The 13,121-nt window shown below is 39.3% G+C and overlaps 1 protein-coding gene across 5 annotated transcripts in view; it reads right to left on the bottom strand.

Moving 5' to 3' along the window:
- Positions 1 to 13,121, bottom strand: part of TRAPPC10 (trafficking protein particle complex subunit 10) — a 102,273-nt gene that overhangs the window by 50,415 nt on the left and 38,737 nt on the right. For all 5 annotated transcript variants that reach the window (XR_012160710.1, XM_073359195.1, XM_073359203.1 and 2 more), the window contains 5 exons: positions 12,797 to 12,908; positions 11,341 to 11,588; positions 9,646 to 9,792; positions 7,469 to 7,583; positions 1,121 to 1,197 (listed from right to left, as the gene is read on the bottom strand). Coding sequence is in view for 4 of the 5 variants with exons in the window: in XM_073359195.1 (XP_073215296.1) it covers positions 1,121 to 1,197; positions 7,469 to 7,583; positions 9,646 to 9,792; positions 11,341 to 11,588; positions 12,797 to 12,908 (699 nt within the window). In the remaining variant the exon portion in view is untranslated. The remainder of the gene's footprint in view (positions 1 to 1,120; positions 1,198 to 7,468; positions 7,584 to 9,645; positions 9,793 to 11,340; positions 11,589 to 12,796; positions 12,909 to 13,121) is intronic.

A 13,121-nucleotide genomic window follows, 5' to 3' on the forward strand; every position in this document is an offset into this window, starting at 1 on the left:
GGATGTACTCCAGAGACTTGATTTGAACCTGCAGTTTATTCTATCACTGCTGCAAGCCTGAACCAAGAACTTTGCCATTACTGTATGTAATTGATTGCATTTAACCAATTCTAGCTCTCATCTATATTTCCTTCCTTTTATGAATAAACCTTTAGATTTCAGATTCTAAAGGATTGGCAACAGCGTGATTTGTGGGTAAGATCTGATTTGTATATTGACCTGGGTCTGGGGCTTGATCCTTTGGGATCGAGAGAACCTTTTTTCTTTTACTGGGGTATTGGTTTTCATAACCATTTATCTCCATAACGAGTGGCACTGGTGGAGATACTGGGAAACTGGAGTGTCCAAGGAAATTGCTTGTGTGACTTGTGGTTAGCCAGTGGGTGAGACCAAAGTCTGCTCTGTTTGGCTCGTTTGGTTTGCCTTAGAAGTGGAAAAACCCCAACCTTGGACTGTAACTGCCCTGCTTTAAGTGAGCTACAGCTCACGGAAGAATTATTACTGTGGCTTCATAATAGAGAAAAGGAGATACCAAGTTACAAAACAAGTTATGATTCTTTAACACACAACTAAGGTCTTTATCATTCAACAAGATATGCTATCTCCAACCCTTACACCTATGCTGAGGGTCATCAGCTTCAATGGGACTAACATTATACGCAGGAAAAAAAATCCCATTGCAGATCACCACTTAAGAAAACTTCCTGAAAAGCTGGATGCAAACATCAAACTGTTTCCTGAACAGATCTAACTTATCGATCGTATAATCTAAGTTCAGAATAATATATAGTTTCTGAAAGTATGGCCAATTTTTTTTTAGAACCTATAAAGTTACAAATCCATTTACATCCCCATAGTAATAGGTAGGCAAGTTAAACCAAAATTTAAAAACCTGGTGCCTAATGTTAGGCTCCCAACTACATACCGTGGCCCTAACTAAATGACAGTGTGCACATTTGAATGTCAGACTGCATAAGTGCCACAATACAGATTTGAGACGTTAACATTAGGTACCCAAGGCTTGAAAATGATGGCCTTAACCATTCCATGAATATACATATGTTCATCATTTTCAATATGTATATTTACTACAGTGTAAACACTTATATGCCATACTTACTAAGTAGTGTTTTTCAAAAGCTTCCACAGATGATAAGGCCTCCTTGAGTTTCTTATAAGGGCTTTGTGTGGTGTTAGCTTCAAAATAAAATGAACGAGATACTGACTTACAAACAGATTTTTGTTTTAACACGCAATAATCAAATGTAGAGAGAACATTATTTTTATATTATGTGCTATATTTAAAGATAGTCCAGAATATTTAGGTAACGTAATCTTATTTTTACAAATTACAAATTAAAATATCTAGTTAACAGGATTTGTTTTACTGACCGCTACATTTGCTGCTCCAGTCAAAATTCAAATGACATTACAGCAGTTAAGAAAACTTCCCTACACTGTTCTAAAAATAGTGTTCTAGATCACATTCACCAAAATCTGTCAGAACATAAAATTATATTTAGATACTCCCCTGTATCTTAGCAAAGTTAAGACTTCTCATACTTACCCATTATAGGATTTATAAAAAAACAGTATGAGAAGCTTCTGTAGTTTATATTAGAGAGACAAAATAGGTGATGTAATGTCTTCTATTAGACCAACTTCTGTTGGTGAAAGAGCTAAGTTTTTGATCTTACATAGAGCTCTTCTTCAGGTCTGTACTTTATATGGTATTTTAGTCTCTCAAATGACTTTAAAGTGTTGCATTCTACTAGAAAAGTCTGAAATACTGGAACTTAAAAAAAGTTGTTTGATTTAACCTCTTTTTGTTTGGCTTTGTATTGGTAGTATTTGTATGTGTAGAGGCTTGTAGGGGCGTTGTGCTGGGAGAGAAGCTGAGCCCTGATTAGGGGGTGGGGCTTCACTGACTAGGGGTCCTATAAAGGTAGCAGCCAGTCAGGCAGCAGCACAGACAGCTGCAGCAGCACAGGAGCTAGCAAACAGAGCTGTAAACAGGGGAGTTTGAAAGGGGAGTTTGTCTTGTGGTGCTTGTGTGGGGTTTGGTTTTGCTGTGGGTGGTGGTGTTTTGGTGTGGTTTGTGTTTCCCAGATTAACAGGATTTAGGTGGGAAGGCTATGACAGATTCAGAGGTGGCAGTGGGAGTGACCCATGTAGCAGATGACACAATGAAGATGACTGGATGTGGAAGCTGTGGTATGTACATGATCCTGGAGGGGGCACCTGGTAAGAGTTTTGTCTGCATGAAATGCCGTCTGATAGAGCTGATGGAGGAAAAGATTAGAGGTTTGGAGATGCAGGTGGAAAGTCTGGTAGAGTTTAGGAAGGGGTTTGAGCAGATTATGGAGCAAAGACATGAGGTATCTGAAGGGAAAAGCTCAGACTTGCAGATGGAAGCAGGACTAGGGAATTCTGAGGGGAGACTGGGTGAGGAAAGTGGTCAGTGGAAGCATGTGACTAAAAGAACTAGGCAGAGGAAAAGACGGGCTAGTGAAGGAGAAATAGAGCTTCAGAATAGGTTTGCAGAGTTGGAAAATGAAGAAGGGGCTCAGCAGGTAGTCACTGAAGGTGACAGGGCAAGGAAGAAGAGAAGAGCGGTTAGTCCTATAGGAAAAGGGGAAGAGTTAATGGAGATTACACCAAATATGAGCCCCAGGAGGATACAGGATGGGTTAAAAAGGATTACAAGGGAGAATGGGAATGGAAAAAACTTGCAGCCAGAGGGAACAGGGGATAGACTGGAGAATAGCACCGTCACTAGGAAAAGGCAGGTCTATGTGATTGGGGACTCTTTATTGAGAAGAATAGATAGGCCTGTAACCAGAGCTGATCCAGAAAATAGGAGGGTGTGCTGTCTTCCAGGTGCTAAGATACGGGATGTAGACCTGAGGTTAAAAAGGATTCTAAAGGGAGCGGGAAAGAATCCCCTAATTATCCTTCATGTGGGAACAAATGATACGGCTAGATTCTCACTGGAAAGTATTAAGGGAGACTATGTTAGGCTGGGGAGGACGCTTAAGGAAATTGAGGCTCAGGTGATCTTTAGTGGGATTCTGCCTGTTCCTAGAGAAGGGCAACAAAGGTGTGACAAGATTATGACTATCAATAGATGGCTTAGGCAGTGGTGCTATAAGGAGGGCTTTGGGATGTATGGCCATTGGGAGGCATTCATGGATAGAGGACAGTTCTCTCGGGATGGACTTCATCTGAGTAGGGAAGGAAATAGACTTCTAGGATGGAGGCTGGCACAACTGATTAAGAGAGCTTTAAACTAGGAATTTGGGGGAGATGGTTGGGAGATGTCCAGGTAATCTCCACGCCAGAATTTAGCATAGAGTGGAAAGAAAATGAAGTAAGAGTGGATACAGCTGTAGGTAGGAGGAAGGGCAGTGTAGATACAAGTCTAATAGGTTATACTGGTAGTAAAATAACCGTGCCTAATAGGGTACAGAATGTGAGTGAGGCCAAACAGCAAAAATTAAGATGTTTGTACACTAATGCAAGGAGCCTAGGTAACAAAATGGAGGAACTAGAGTTACTGGTGCAGGAAGTGAAACCAGATATTATAGGTATAACAGAGACCTGGTGGAATAGTAGTCATGACTGGGCTACAGGTATTGAAGGGTATGTGCTGTTTAGGAAAGACCGAAATAAAGGTAAAGGTGGTGGAGTAGCACTGTATATCAATGATGAGATAGAATGTAAAGAAATAAGAAGCGATGAAATGGATATGACTGAGTCTGTCTGGGCAATAATTAAATTGGGGAAGAAAACTATTAGAGCCTCCCCTGGGATAGTGCTTGGGGTGTGCTATAGACCGCCGGGATCTAATTTGGATATGGATAGAGCCCTTTTTAATGTTTTTAATAAAGTAAATACTAATGGAAACTGTGTGATCATGGGAGACTTTAACTTCCCAGATATAGACTGGAGGATGAGTGCTAGTAATAATAATAGGGCTCAGATTTTCCTAGATGCGATAGCTGATGGATTCCTTCAACAAGTAGTTGCTGAACCGACTAGAGGGGATGCCATTTTAGATTTGGTCTTGGCGAGTAATGAGGATCTCATAGAGGAAATGGTTGTAGGGGATAATCTTGGCTCAAGTGATCATGAGCTAATTCAGTTCAAACTGAATGGAAGGATTAACAAAAATAAATCTGCAACTAGGGTTTTTGATTTCAAAAGGGCTGACTTTCAAAAATTAAGGAAATTAGTTAGGGAAGTGGATTGGACTGAAGAATTTATGGGTTTAAAGGTAGAGGAGGCCTGGGATTATTTTAAATTAAAGCTGCAGAAGCTATCGGAAGCCTGCATCCCAAGAAAGGGGAAAAAATTCATAGGCAGGAGTTGTAGACCAAGCTGGATGAGCAAGCATCTTAGAGAGGTAATTAAGAAAAAGCAGAAAGCATATAGGGAGTGGAAGAAGGGAGGGATCAGTAAGGAAAGCTACCTTATTGAGGTCAGAATATGTAGGGATAAAGTGAGACAGGCTAAAAGTCAAGTAGAGTTGGACCTTGCAAAGGGAATTAAAACCAATAGTAAAAGGTTCTATAGTCATATAAATAGGAAGAAAACAAAGAAAGAAGAAGTGGGACCGCTAAAAACTGAGGATGGAGTGGAGGTCAAGGATAATCTAGGCATGGCCCAATATCTAAACAAATACTTTGCCTCAGTCTTTAATAAGACTAAAGAGGATCTTAGGGATAATGGTAGCATGATAAATGGGAATGAGGATATGGAGGTAGACATCACCATATCTGAGGTAGAAGCGAAACTCAAACAGCTTAATGGGGCTAAATCGGGGGGCCCAGATAATCTTCATCCAAGAATATTAAAAGAATTGGCACAAGAAATTGCAAGCCCATTAGCAAGAATTTTTAATGAATCTGTAAATTCAGGGGTTGTACCATATGATTGGAGAATTGCTAACATAGTTCCTATTTTTAAGAAAGGGAAAAAAAGTGATCCAAGTAATTATAGGCCTGTTAGTTTGACATCTGTAGTATGCAAGGTCTTGGAAAAAATTTTGAAGGAGAAGGTAGTTAAGGACATTGAAGTCAATGGTAAATGGGACAAAATACAACATGGTTTTACAAAAGGTAGATCGTGCCAAACCAACCTGATTTCCTTCTTTGAGAGAGTAACAGATGTTTTAGATAAAGGAAACGCAGTGGATCTAATTTATTTAGATTTTAGTAAGGCGTTTGATACTGTGCCACATGGGGAATTATTAGTTAAATTGGATAAGATGGGCATCAATAGGAAAATTGAAAGGTGGATAGGGAATTGGTTAAAGGGGAGACTACAACGGGTCCTACTGAAAGGTGAACTGTCAAGTTGGAGGGAGGTTACCAGTGGAGTTCCTCAAGGATCAGTTTTGGGACCAATCTTATTTAATCTTTTTATTACTGACCTGGGCACAAAAAGTGGGAGTGTGCTAATAAAGTTTGCAGATGATACAAAGCTGGGAGGTATTGCTAATTTAGAGAAGGACAGGGATACCCTACAGGAGGATCTGGATGACCTTGTAAACTGGAGTAATAGGAATAGGATGAAATTTAATAGTGAGAAGTGTAAGGTCATGCATTTAGGGATTAATAACAAGAATTTTAGTTATAAGCTAGGGACGCATCAACTAGAAGTAACGGAGGAGGAAAAGGACCTTGGAGTATTGGTTGATCATAGGTTGACTATGAGCTGCCAATGTGATATGGCTGTGAAAAAAGCTAATGTCGTCTTGGGATGCATCAGGAGAGGTATTTCCAGTAGGGATAAGGAGGTTTTAGTACCGTTATATAAGGCACTGGTGAGACCTCACCTGGAATACTGTGTGCAGTTCTGGTCTCCCATGTTTAAGAAGGATGAATTCAAACTGGAACAGGTACAGAGAAGGGCTACTAGGATGATCCGAGGAATGGAAAACTTGTCTTATGAAAGGAGACTCAGGGAGCTTGGCTTGTTTAGCCTAACTAAAAGAAGGTTGAGGGGAGATATGATTGCTCTCTATAAATATATCAGAGGGATAAATACCAGAGAGGGAGAGGAATTATTTAAACTCAGTACCAATGTGGACACAAGAACAAATGGATATAAACTGGCCACTAGGAAATTTAGATTAGAAATTAGACGAAGGTTTCTAACCATCAGAGGAGTGAAGTTTTGGAATAGCCTTCCGAGGGAAGTAGTGGGGGCAAAAGATCTATCTTGCTTTAAGATTAAACTCGATAAGTTTATGGAGGAGATGGTATGATGGGATAACATGGTTTTGGTAATTAAATATTCATGGTAAATAGGCCCAATGGCCTGTGATGGGTTTTTAGATGGGGTAAGATCCAAGTTACCCGGGAAAGAATTTTCTGTAGTATCTGGCTGATGAATCTTGCCCATATGCTCAAGGTTTAGCTGATCGCCATATTTGGGGTCGGGAAGGAATTTTCCTCCAGGGCAGATTGGAAGGCCCTGGAGGTTTTTCGCCTTCCTCTGTAGCATGGGGCATGGGTCACTTGCTGGAGGATTCTCTGCTCCTTGAGGTCTTCAAACTACAATTTGAGGACTTCAATAGCACAGATATAGGTGTGAGGTCTTTTTTAGGAGTGGTGGGTGAAGTTCTGTGGCCTGCATTGTGCAGGAGGTCAGACTAGATGATCATAATGGTCCCTTCTGACCTAAATATCTATGAATCTATGTCACTCCAAACACTTGGTGAGGAGAAAAAAAGCTACCAACTGCAGCAAGTCAACAATTATAAGAGGGAAAACTCGCTTTTAATGGAATTGCAGTAGACTGCATATTGTTGGATTCCCTTTCACTCATTATCCCACCTGCAAAAGTAGAATTACATCTCAGCATCTGGCAAACAATACAAATATACTAATTGTACTAGGAGATATTTAACATCTGGAATTTTTTCAATGAATTGTTTAGAGATTCAGCCTGATACAGAAACAGAAAGCCAACTAAATCTATGTGGTTCTGACTAATACAGTACAGTTATGTCACTTTATAGCCCTAGTTACATACAGGGTATACAATATCAGATTAGGATTCGTCTGTTTCATTCTCAAACTGACTTAATTTTAAAGCTTGTTGTAGGAGCAGTAATAGAAGTAATGTATAATTCAGAACCAAGAGTGGTCAGAAATGTCTGCTGTGGCACCTCATAATGTTGATAAAGAGAATATATACTGTGAAAGCCACAATCCACAATAAAGGGTTATAATTACAATTTAAAAAAAAAAAATTGAAAGAAACCACACACTATACCACTCTTAAAGAACATATGCTCCCCCTTTTCCCCCTCTCCCCCAAAGTATCACATGTACATTTATCTACTTACAGAATATAATTTAATTCTCCCCATCTAAAGAGCTAATCTAAGAGGGAAGCCACCACATATTTAAACAGATTGCAAGGTATTACATAAAGTACATATGAGTTTTGGTAGTACCTGTTTCAGGGCGCTCTGCTCCCAAGCCTGCTAACAGATCAACCGTTCTATTAAGATCTTCAGAATTTGGTCCCTTTTCAGACACAAGTCCACACAGGTAACCAAGGGACTTTAGCTATGGAAATAAATACAAGCAATAAATGTGTTCCAAAAAGTTACGAATATCAGTATAAAAAACCTTGCTAACAAATGTCTTCTACATCATGACTCCCAACAGATCAGTACAGGATATTTGGATAAATACTGTTGTCATATTACACCACTTATAAAGCCTTCATTAAAATGGTCTCCTCCTTAAAATGGGACAGACAGGAGAGCCTTCTAAAAGTGGCTGAGCATATTACTTGAAAAGCTGAAAGGAATCTTATCAAAGACTAAATTATATTTATGAGTCAACAACTTTTGGTATTAAAGACATTAAAAATGTAAACACTTAGCACTTTTATTTTTATACAACACCTGAAATATTGATACTTATTAAACCCAGAGGCTTGGGGAGGGGGGATTGGGTTTTTTTTAAATGTATAGAAAACAACTTTGATTGGTCTGGCAGTTACTAACAGTCAGGTGCATTTAAAATACCAGGTTCATAATATTATAATTAGTGTCTTGTGTTTCAGTAAAAAAAATTAAACCACACAACTGTATGAAGTCCAGAGCCTCCAATGTACAGATTGGGTAGATGTACAGGCTGAAAACTCATAACACATCTAATTATTTATATAATGCTGTATGTGAAGTGAAACATTTCTTCCTGAATAGAGATGATCAGCAGGGCTGCCTTTAACCAACACAGTGCTGTTAAAGATGTAGGTGAATAGTTACCAATCATTATGGGACTGAATTGGGGGTAGTTTGCTATATTCTGTGTCAAAGGATGCTGTCTGACTGAAGGTCAACCCTGGTGATTATTTTCTGATGTGAAGAATTAGATTGTCATTTTAGCATAACAGAGGTTACTGATCAACAAGTTATCCAACCTATTTTACAATAGGGTCTCATTACTTGTCTTGCCCCCCTGAAGTAGTAAATTTCACACTGTATGGGACTAATTTTCTTTTAATAGTTCTAAATGGACTTTTCGTAATCCCACCTCATTTTCTGTTTTGCCATTGATTCTGGTCCTCTTCACTCCATACCTCTACCTACACTGCAATCCTTCTACAGACTAACCTCTCCCTGCCCATTGTGTTTCTCAACGTTCTCCCTCCCCATTTATCATATCCACTCCACCTGTACTCCAACAATTATCTCCTCAACCCTATTTCAAAGCCAAGTGCATCCCCCAAAAGTTTTAATATAAACAGTTATACATTGTAACAATGATTTGTAAATAGCTTAATGTACCTATCACCTCCTTGACTATTTTGCTTGTATGTTTTTCAATTTTACCATGACTTTAGTCTTGCCTTTTTAGGATATAAGCTCTTTTGGGCATGAACTGTCTTCCTATGTTTATACAGCATGTACAACAATGGAGCCCTAATCCTGATGGGGGGTTTTAGGAGGTACCACACTATAAACGAAGTAAAAATAGTAATTAATAAAAAGAAAATGTGAGAAAGTTCCCAGCAACTTGGGAAAGTAGCAGATAAGTGGGCTGTTGAAGCTAACATTGTCAACAACGGTGAGGGTCAATTATTTCTACTGTAATTATAGAACATCCATAACTTCTATATTGTAACCAGATTTCTACAAAATCCATAATATGCTGGAATAAATAAGAAGTTTGGGGAAAAATCAAAATATAAATAAAAAGTTTGGAGGGGGAAAGGCTCTCATTCAGCTCAGGGTTTGTCTTCTTGCAACACATTCACAGTAACCTCCTCCTTTCAGCTGACAGATTTCATGGGTTCATTTCAAAGCTAAATCAGCACCACTACAGATCAGCTAGAGCAGTCATTGCTTAGAAACATGAAGCACTTCTCTTTCTCTCTCTACATCAAAGACCTGAGCATGGTGCTTAAGTATTCCCAGCCCTTGCCTCCCAATGAAGAAATAGAAAAAAACGTAAACCTGATTATGCCAAGTAGCACGACACAGTACTACCAGGTTAGTCTACAGATCGGTGTATTAAAGAACTTCTAGATTTACAATAAAACATGTCCCAGTTTGTCACAGAGCCATGGCACATTTCAAGTGATATCTCCATAACTGAAATGTAACAGCTTGATTACCTTTTCAGTGGCGTAGCTCCATAAGCCAACTGTGTGGGAAACATTGGCATCTACTTGTGCTCGGTCACAGCAGCCTTCTATTCTTTGTAGGACCTCTAAACAGCTCAAAAATACCCAACAATCCAAAGCTCCAGGAGGAACAGAGACCTGAAGATGAACAGTAAAGGTAATTGAGAAATGAATAATTGCTTGATCATATTAGGACATAGCTTGAGAGACTGGGGAAGAGGTGCACTGCATGGGAAGTAGCTTCCATTTAAGGAGATTCAGAAGACTGAGGGCTAGTGTACACTACCACAACATTGGCGCCGCTGTAGTGTGTCTGAAGACACGCTATGCCAATGGAAGAGTGCTCTCCTGTCAGCATAATTACTCCACCTCAACTAGAGGTGGAAGCTATGCCGTCAGGAGAGATCTCCTGCCAATATAGCGCTGTGCAGACACTGCTTTAAGCTGATGAAACTTACGTTGCTCCGGGGGGGGGGGGGTGAGAGAGGGAGGATGGGGTTCACACCCTGAGTGACGTAAGTTACATCAGCTTAAATTGTAGTGTAGATGAGGCCTAGGTTTGCTCAATTTGGAAAGGAATAAGAGAAAATCTGAAAAAAGCATATTAAACAACAAATGGTATGAATACATTGGGAACTCCTACTTATTCTGTGTTAGGATACATGACCAATATGACTCAAATTCTAAGGCATCAAATTTAAGGTGGAGAAGAGGAACTGTTTTTTAGTGCAACTAATAATCATCTCATGAAATTTTCACTACCATGGTATCTTAGAAACAATCAGAAGGATTAGTTTTGACTAAGAATAGTATCTGCAGTTACAACAGCAAGGATAAGACTAATAAGAAATGAATCATAAGCTCAAGTCAGGAAGACATTTTCCCATGACGACGTAGTACTGTTCCTGAAAACAGATATATGATGAGTGTACTAATACTTAACTTTGGTCATCTGATATACATTGGGGATGGTCAAAATTTATCCCCCCAGCATATCTGATAAAGCCATGGTACAACATTAAGATATAGTAGTAGATTCTCTCTCTCACACACGCACGCTGTTCTGAAGTGAGCTGCTGGCCCACATATCAAGAAGATAGCCTTCCTGCCCTATTCCCCACACAACTATACATTTGTTACCACATAAGTTAATTATTGGTTATAGATCATGACATTGGTAATGAATTCAGGAAAGAAGCATATGAATGACTATCAGCTTCATAGTAAATTTATATTAGTTTTTCAGATCAGGCCCAGAACATTTTAACAATACAAGACATCATAATACTACCTCCAAAAAACAAACCTTTATGCAGTCTCCATCTGTATGGCTACTCAGCAAAGAAAAACCCATGACTGCCCCATGCCAGCTGACTTGGGCCCACATGGCTCAGGCTGCAGGACTGTTTCACCGCTGTGAAAATGTTTGGACTCTGGTTCAACTCCCTGCTCTGAGACCCTCCCACCACACAGGTCACGATCCTCACAGGTAGATATTTATTTTAAAACATAGTAATATATATGTAATATTGCTATAATATCACCATTGGAAACATTTTTACACCATTATACTGATCGTACACTAGCAGTGCTAATTGTGTCAGCGGTGACTGACAACTGGACAGAAACCTCTACTATTAAACAAGAGATGTGACTTACATAATGAATTGTGTTACACAAACTCACTTCTAGTAGCTTAAGCTCCTGCACACAGTTGTGAAGCAGCTCTAGTGCTCGCTGGGACACCTCCCACGGTCTCTGCAGGAAGATCAGCAGCGTGCACTGGCGAGAAAACAAGTAACTGCGCAAGTCTAAGAGAGTGGCTTCTTGATTCTGAATTAGCTCTCGTTTCTCCATATCTATTGGTTTACGGAGAATCAATCCATTCCAGCTCCGCACTGGTTGACAGAAAAACGTCAACCAGTTTGCTCCATCTAAGTAAACAAATATACAGTTAACGTCCAAACCCATTACTTTAAAGGCTTTTTTTTTTTTTAAACCCCCACAACAACCTTAGTGCCAAACTAACTCAAATACCTATATAAGCAGCCACATCTCCCATTACTTACTCTAGATACTTAAAAGTAGGCAGCCAATTTTCAAAATGCTGACTAAATACCTGACAGCTATAAGCAATAAGACAATTGGTTTACAATGCATTTCTGGATGATTAAAGTAAATCAAGTGAAATTACAGATAGAAAGCTGAGCAACTTTAGCTGCCTGAGCATCCATTAATTACACCTCACCATGATAGGTGTCCCCCTTGTTTTAGTCATATCTGCCTTTATCCCACTAATTCATGATAAGTTATTTGTTAAGTGTTCCATACATCTTTCTATTTTTACATCTACACTCAGTCATATCTGAACATCTTATGCTGTATTATGAAATATAACATCTTACTTATACAAAATAATTGATTTCACATTACTTGACACTTTTCGAAAGGTATGTGTCCCATGTTACTGACAAACTGAAATGAACTCAAGTCTCATGCTGCTTGTAGAAAACAATTTATATTAAATATACAAGGAAAGAATTGTATACATATGCATTAACTGGGCATGGCATAATTCTAGTGTCTAGAATTTCTTACTGAATCTAATTTGAAAACCACCTTTTAGCCAATGTCTAAAGTAGCCTGTAATCATGCATGTTGTTAAAAAAAATAGCGTTAGATTCAACGGGAAGCCTTCAAAATCGCATGCAAGAAGATTTGATTATTAATGACTCAACAACAAGCTTTGGGAAGAAGCAGCAGCACCAGGGCCAAATCAAGACATAGGTACTTTAGACCCATGGCTAGGGCCCCAGTTCTTGGAGTCACATGAGACCAGAATCTCAGCTTTCATTATGTTTCTAGACCTCACTGATGCAAAGAAAAGCTTGAACACATGCCCAGAGTATAACTGTTGCCTGTCTGAACCTGGAGAGAGCATGAAACAATAGCTCCAAGTATCATGAAGTGTCTCATGCATCTTAATTGAAATCTGCTGCCCCCCCAGGAAAGGGTGTCGCAGAACCATATAGGAAGGTTGAGCCTAGGGCCCCTGTTTTACTTTAATTTGGTCCTGAGCAGAACAGGGAGTGGAACCAACTAATCTGCTGCATGCATTCACTTGTTGATTTAAAGCACTTACCACCAGCACCAAAGTTAACAACATATTGAGAGAACAAGGCATCAAGTTCATCATATTGCACCAAGGCATCTTCAAACTGCTGCAGCATTTCAAAGACAAAGGCCAGCTCTTCCTTTTAACACACAGGCAAAGAAAGGTACAAGTTATCAAAACGTGTTGCAGCCAATATTGTGGATTTTAAAAATTAACTATGAAAAGGACTCACTAGCCCAAAAGGACTTCTCCAAACTTGTCTCTGAGGGTTTGAATACCCAGGACAATGTAATGTTACAATTAATTATACTGCTATAACTCCCACATGGACACCCTCATAAGAGGGTCTTTT

Source organism: Lepidochelys kempii, chromosome 1 (genome assembly GCF_965140265.1).
Source record: "Lepidochelys kempii isolate rLepKem1 chromosome 1, rLepKem1.hap2, whole genome shotgun sequence".
In the NCBI taxonomy this organism is placed as follows: domain Eukaryota; kingdom Metazoa; phylum Chordata; order Testudines; family Cheloniidae; genus Lepidochelys; species Lepidochelys kempii.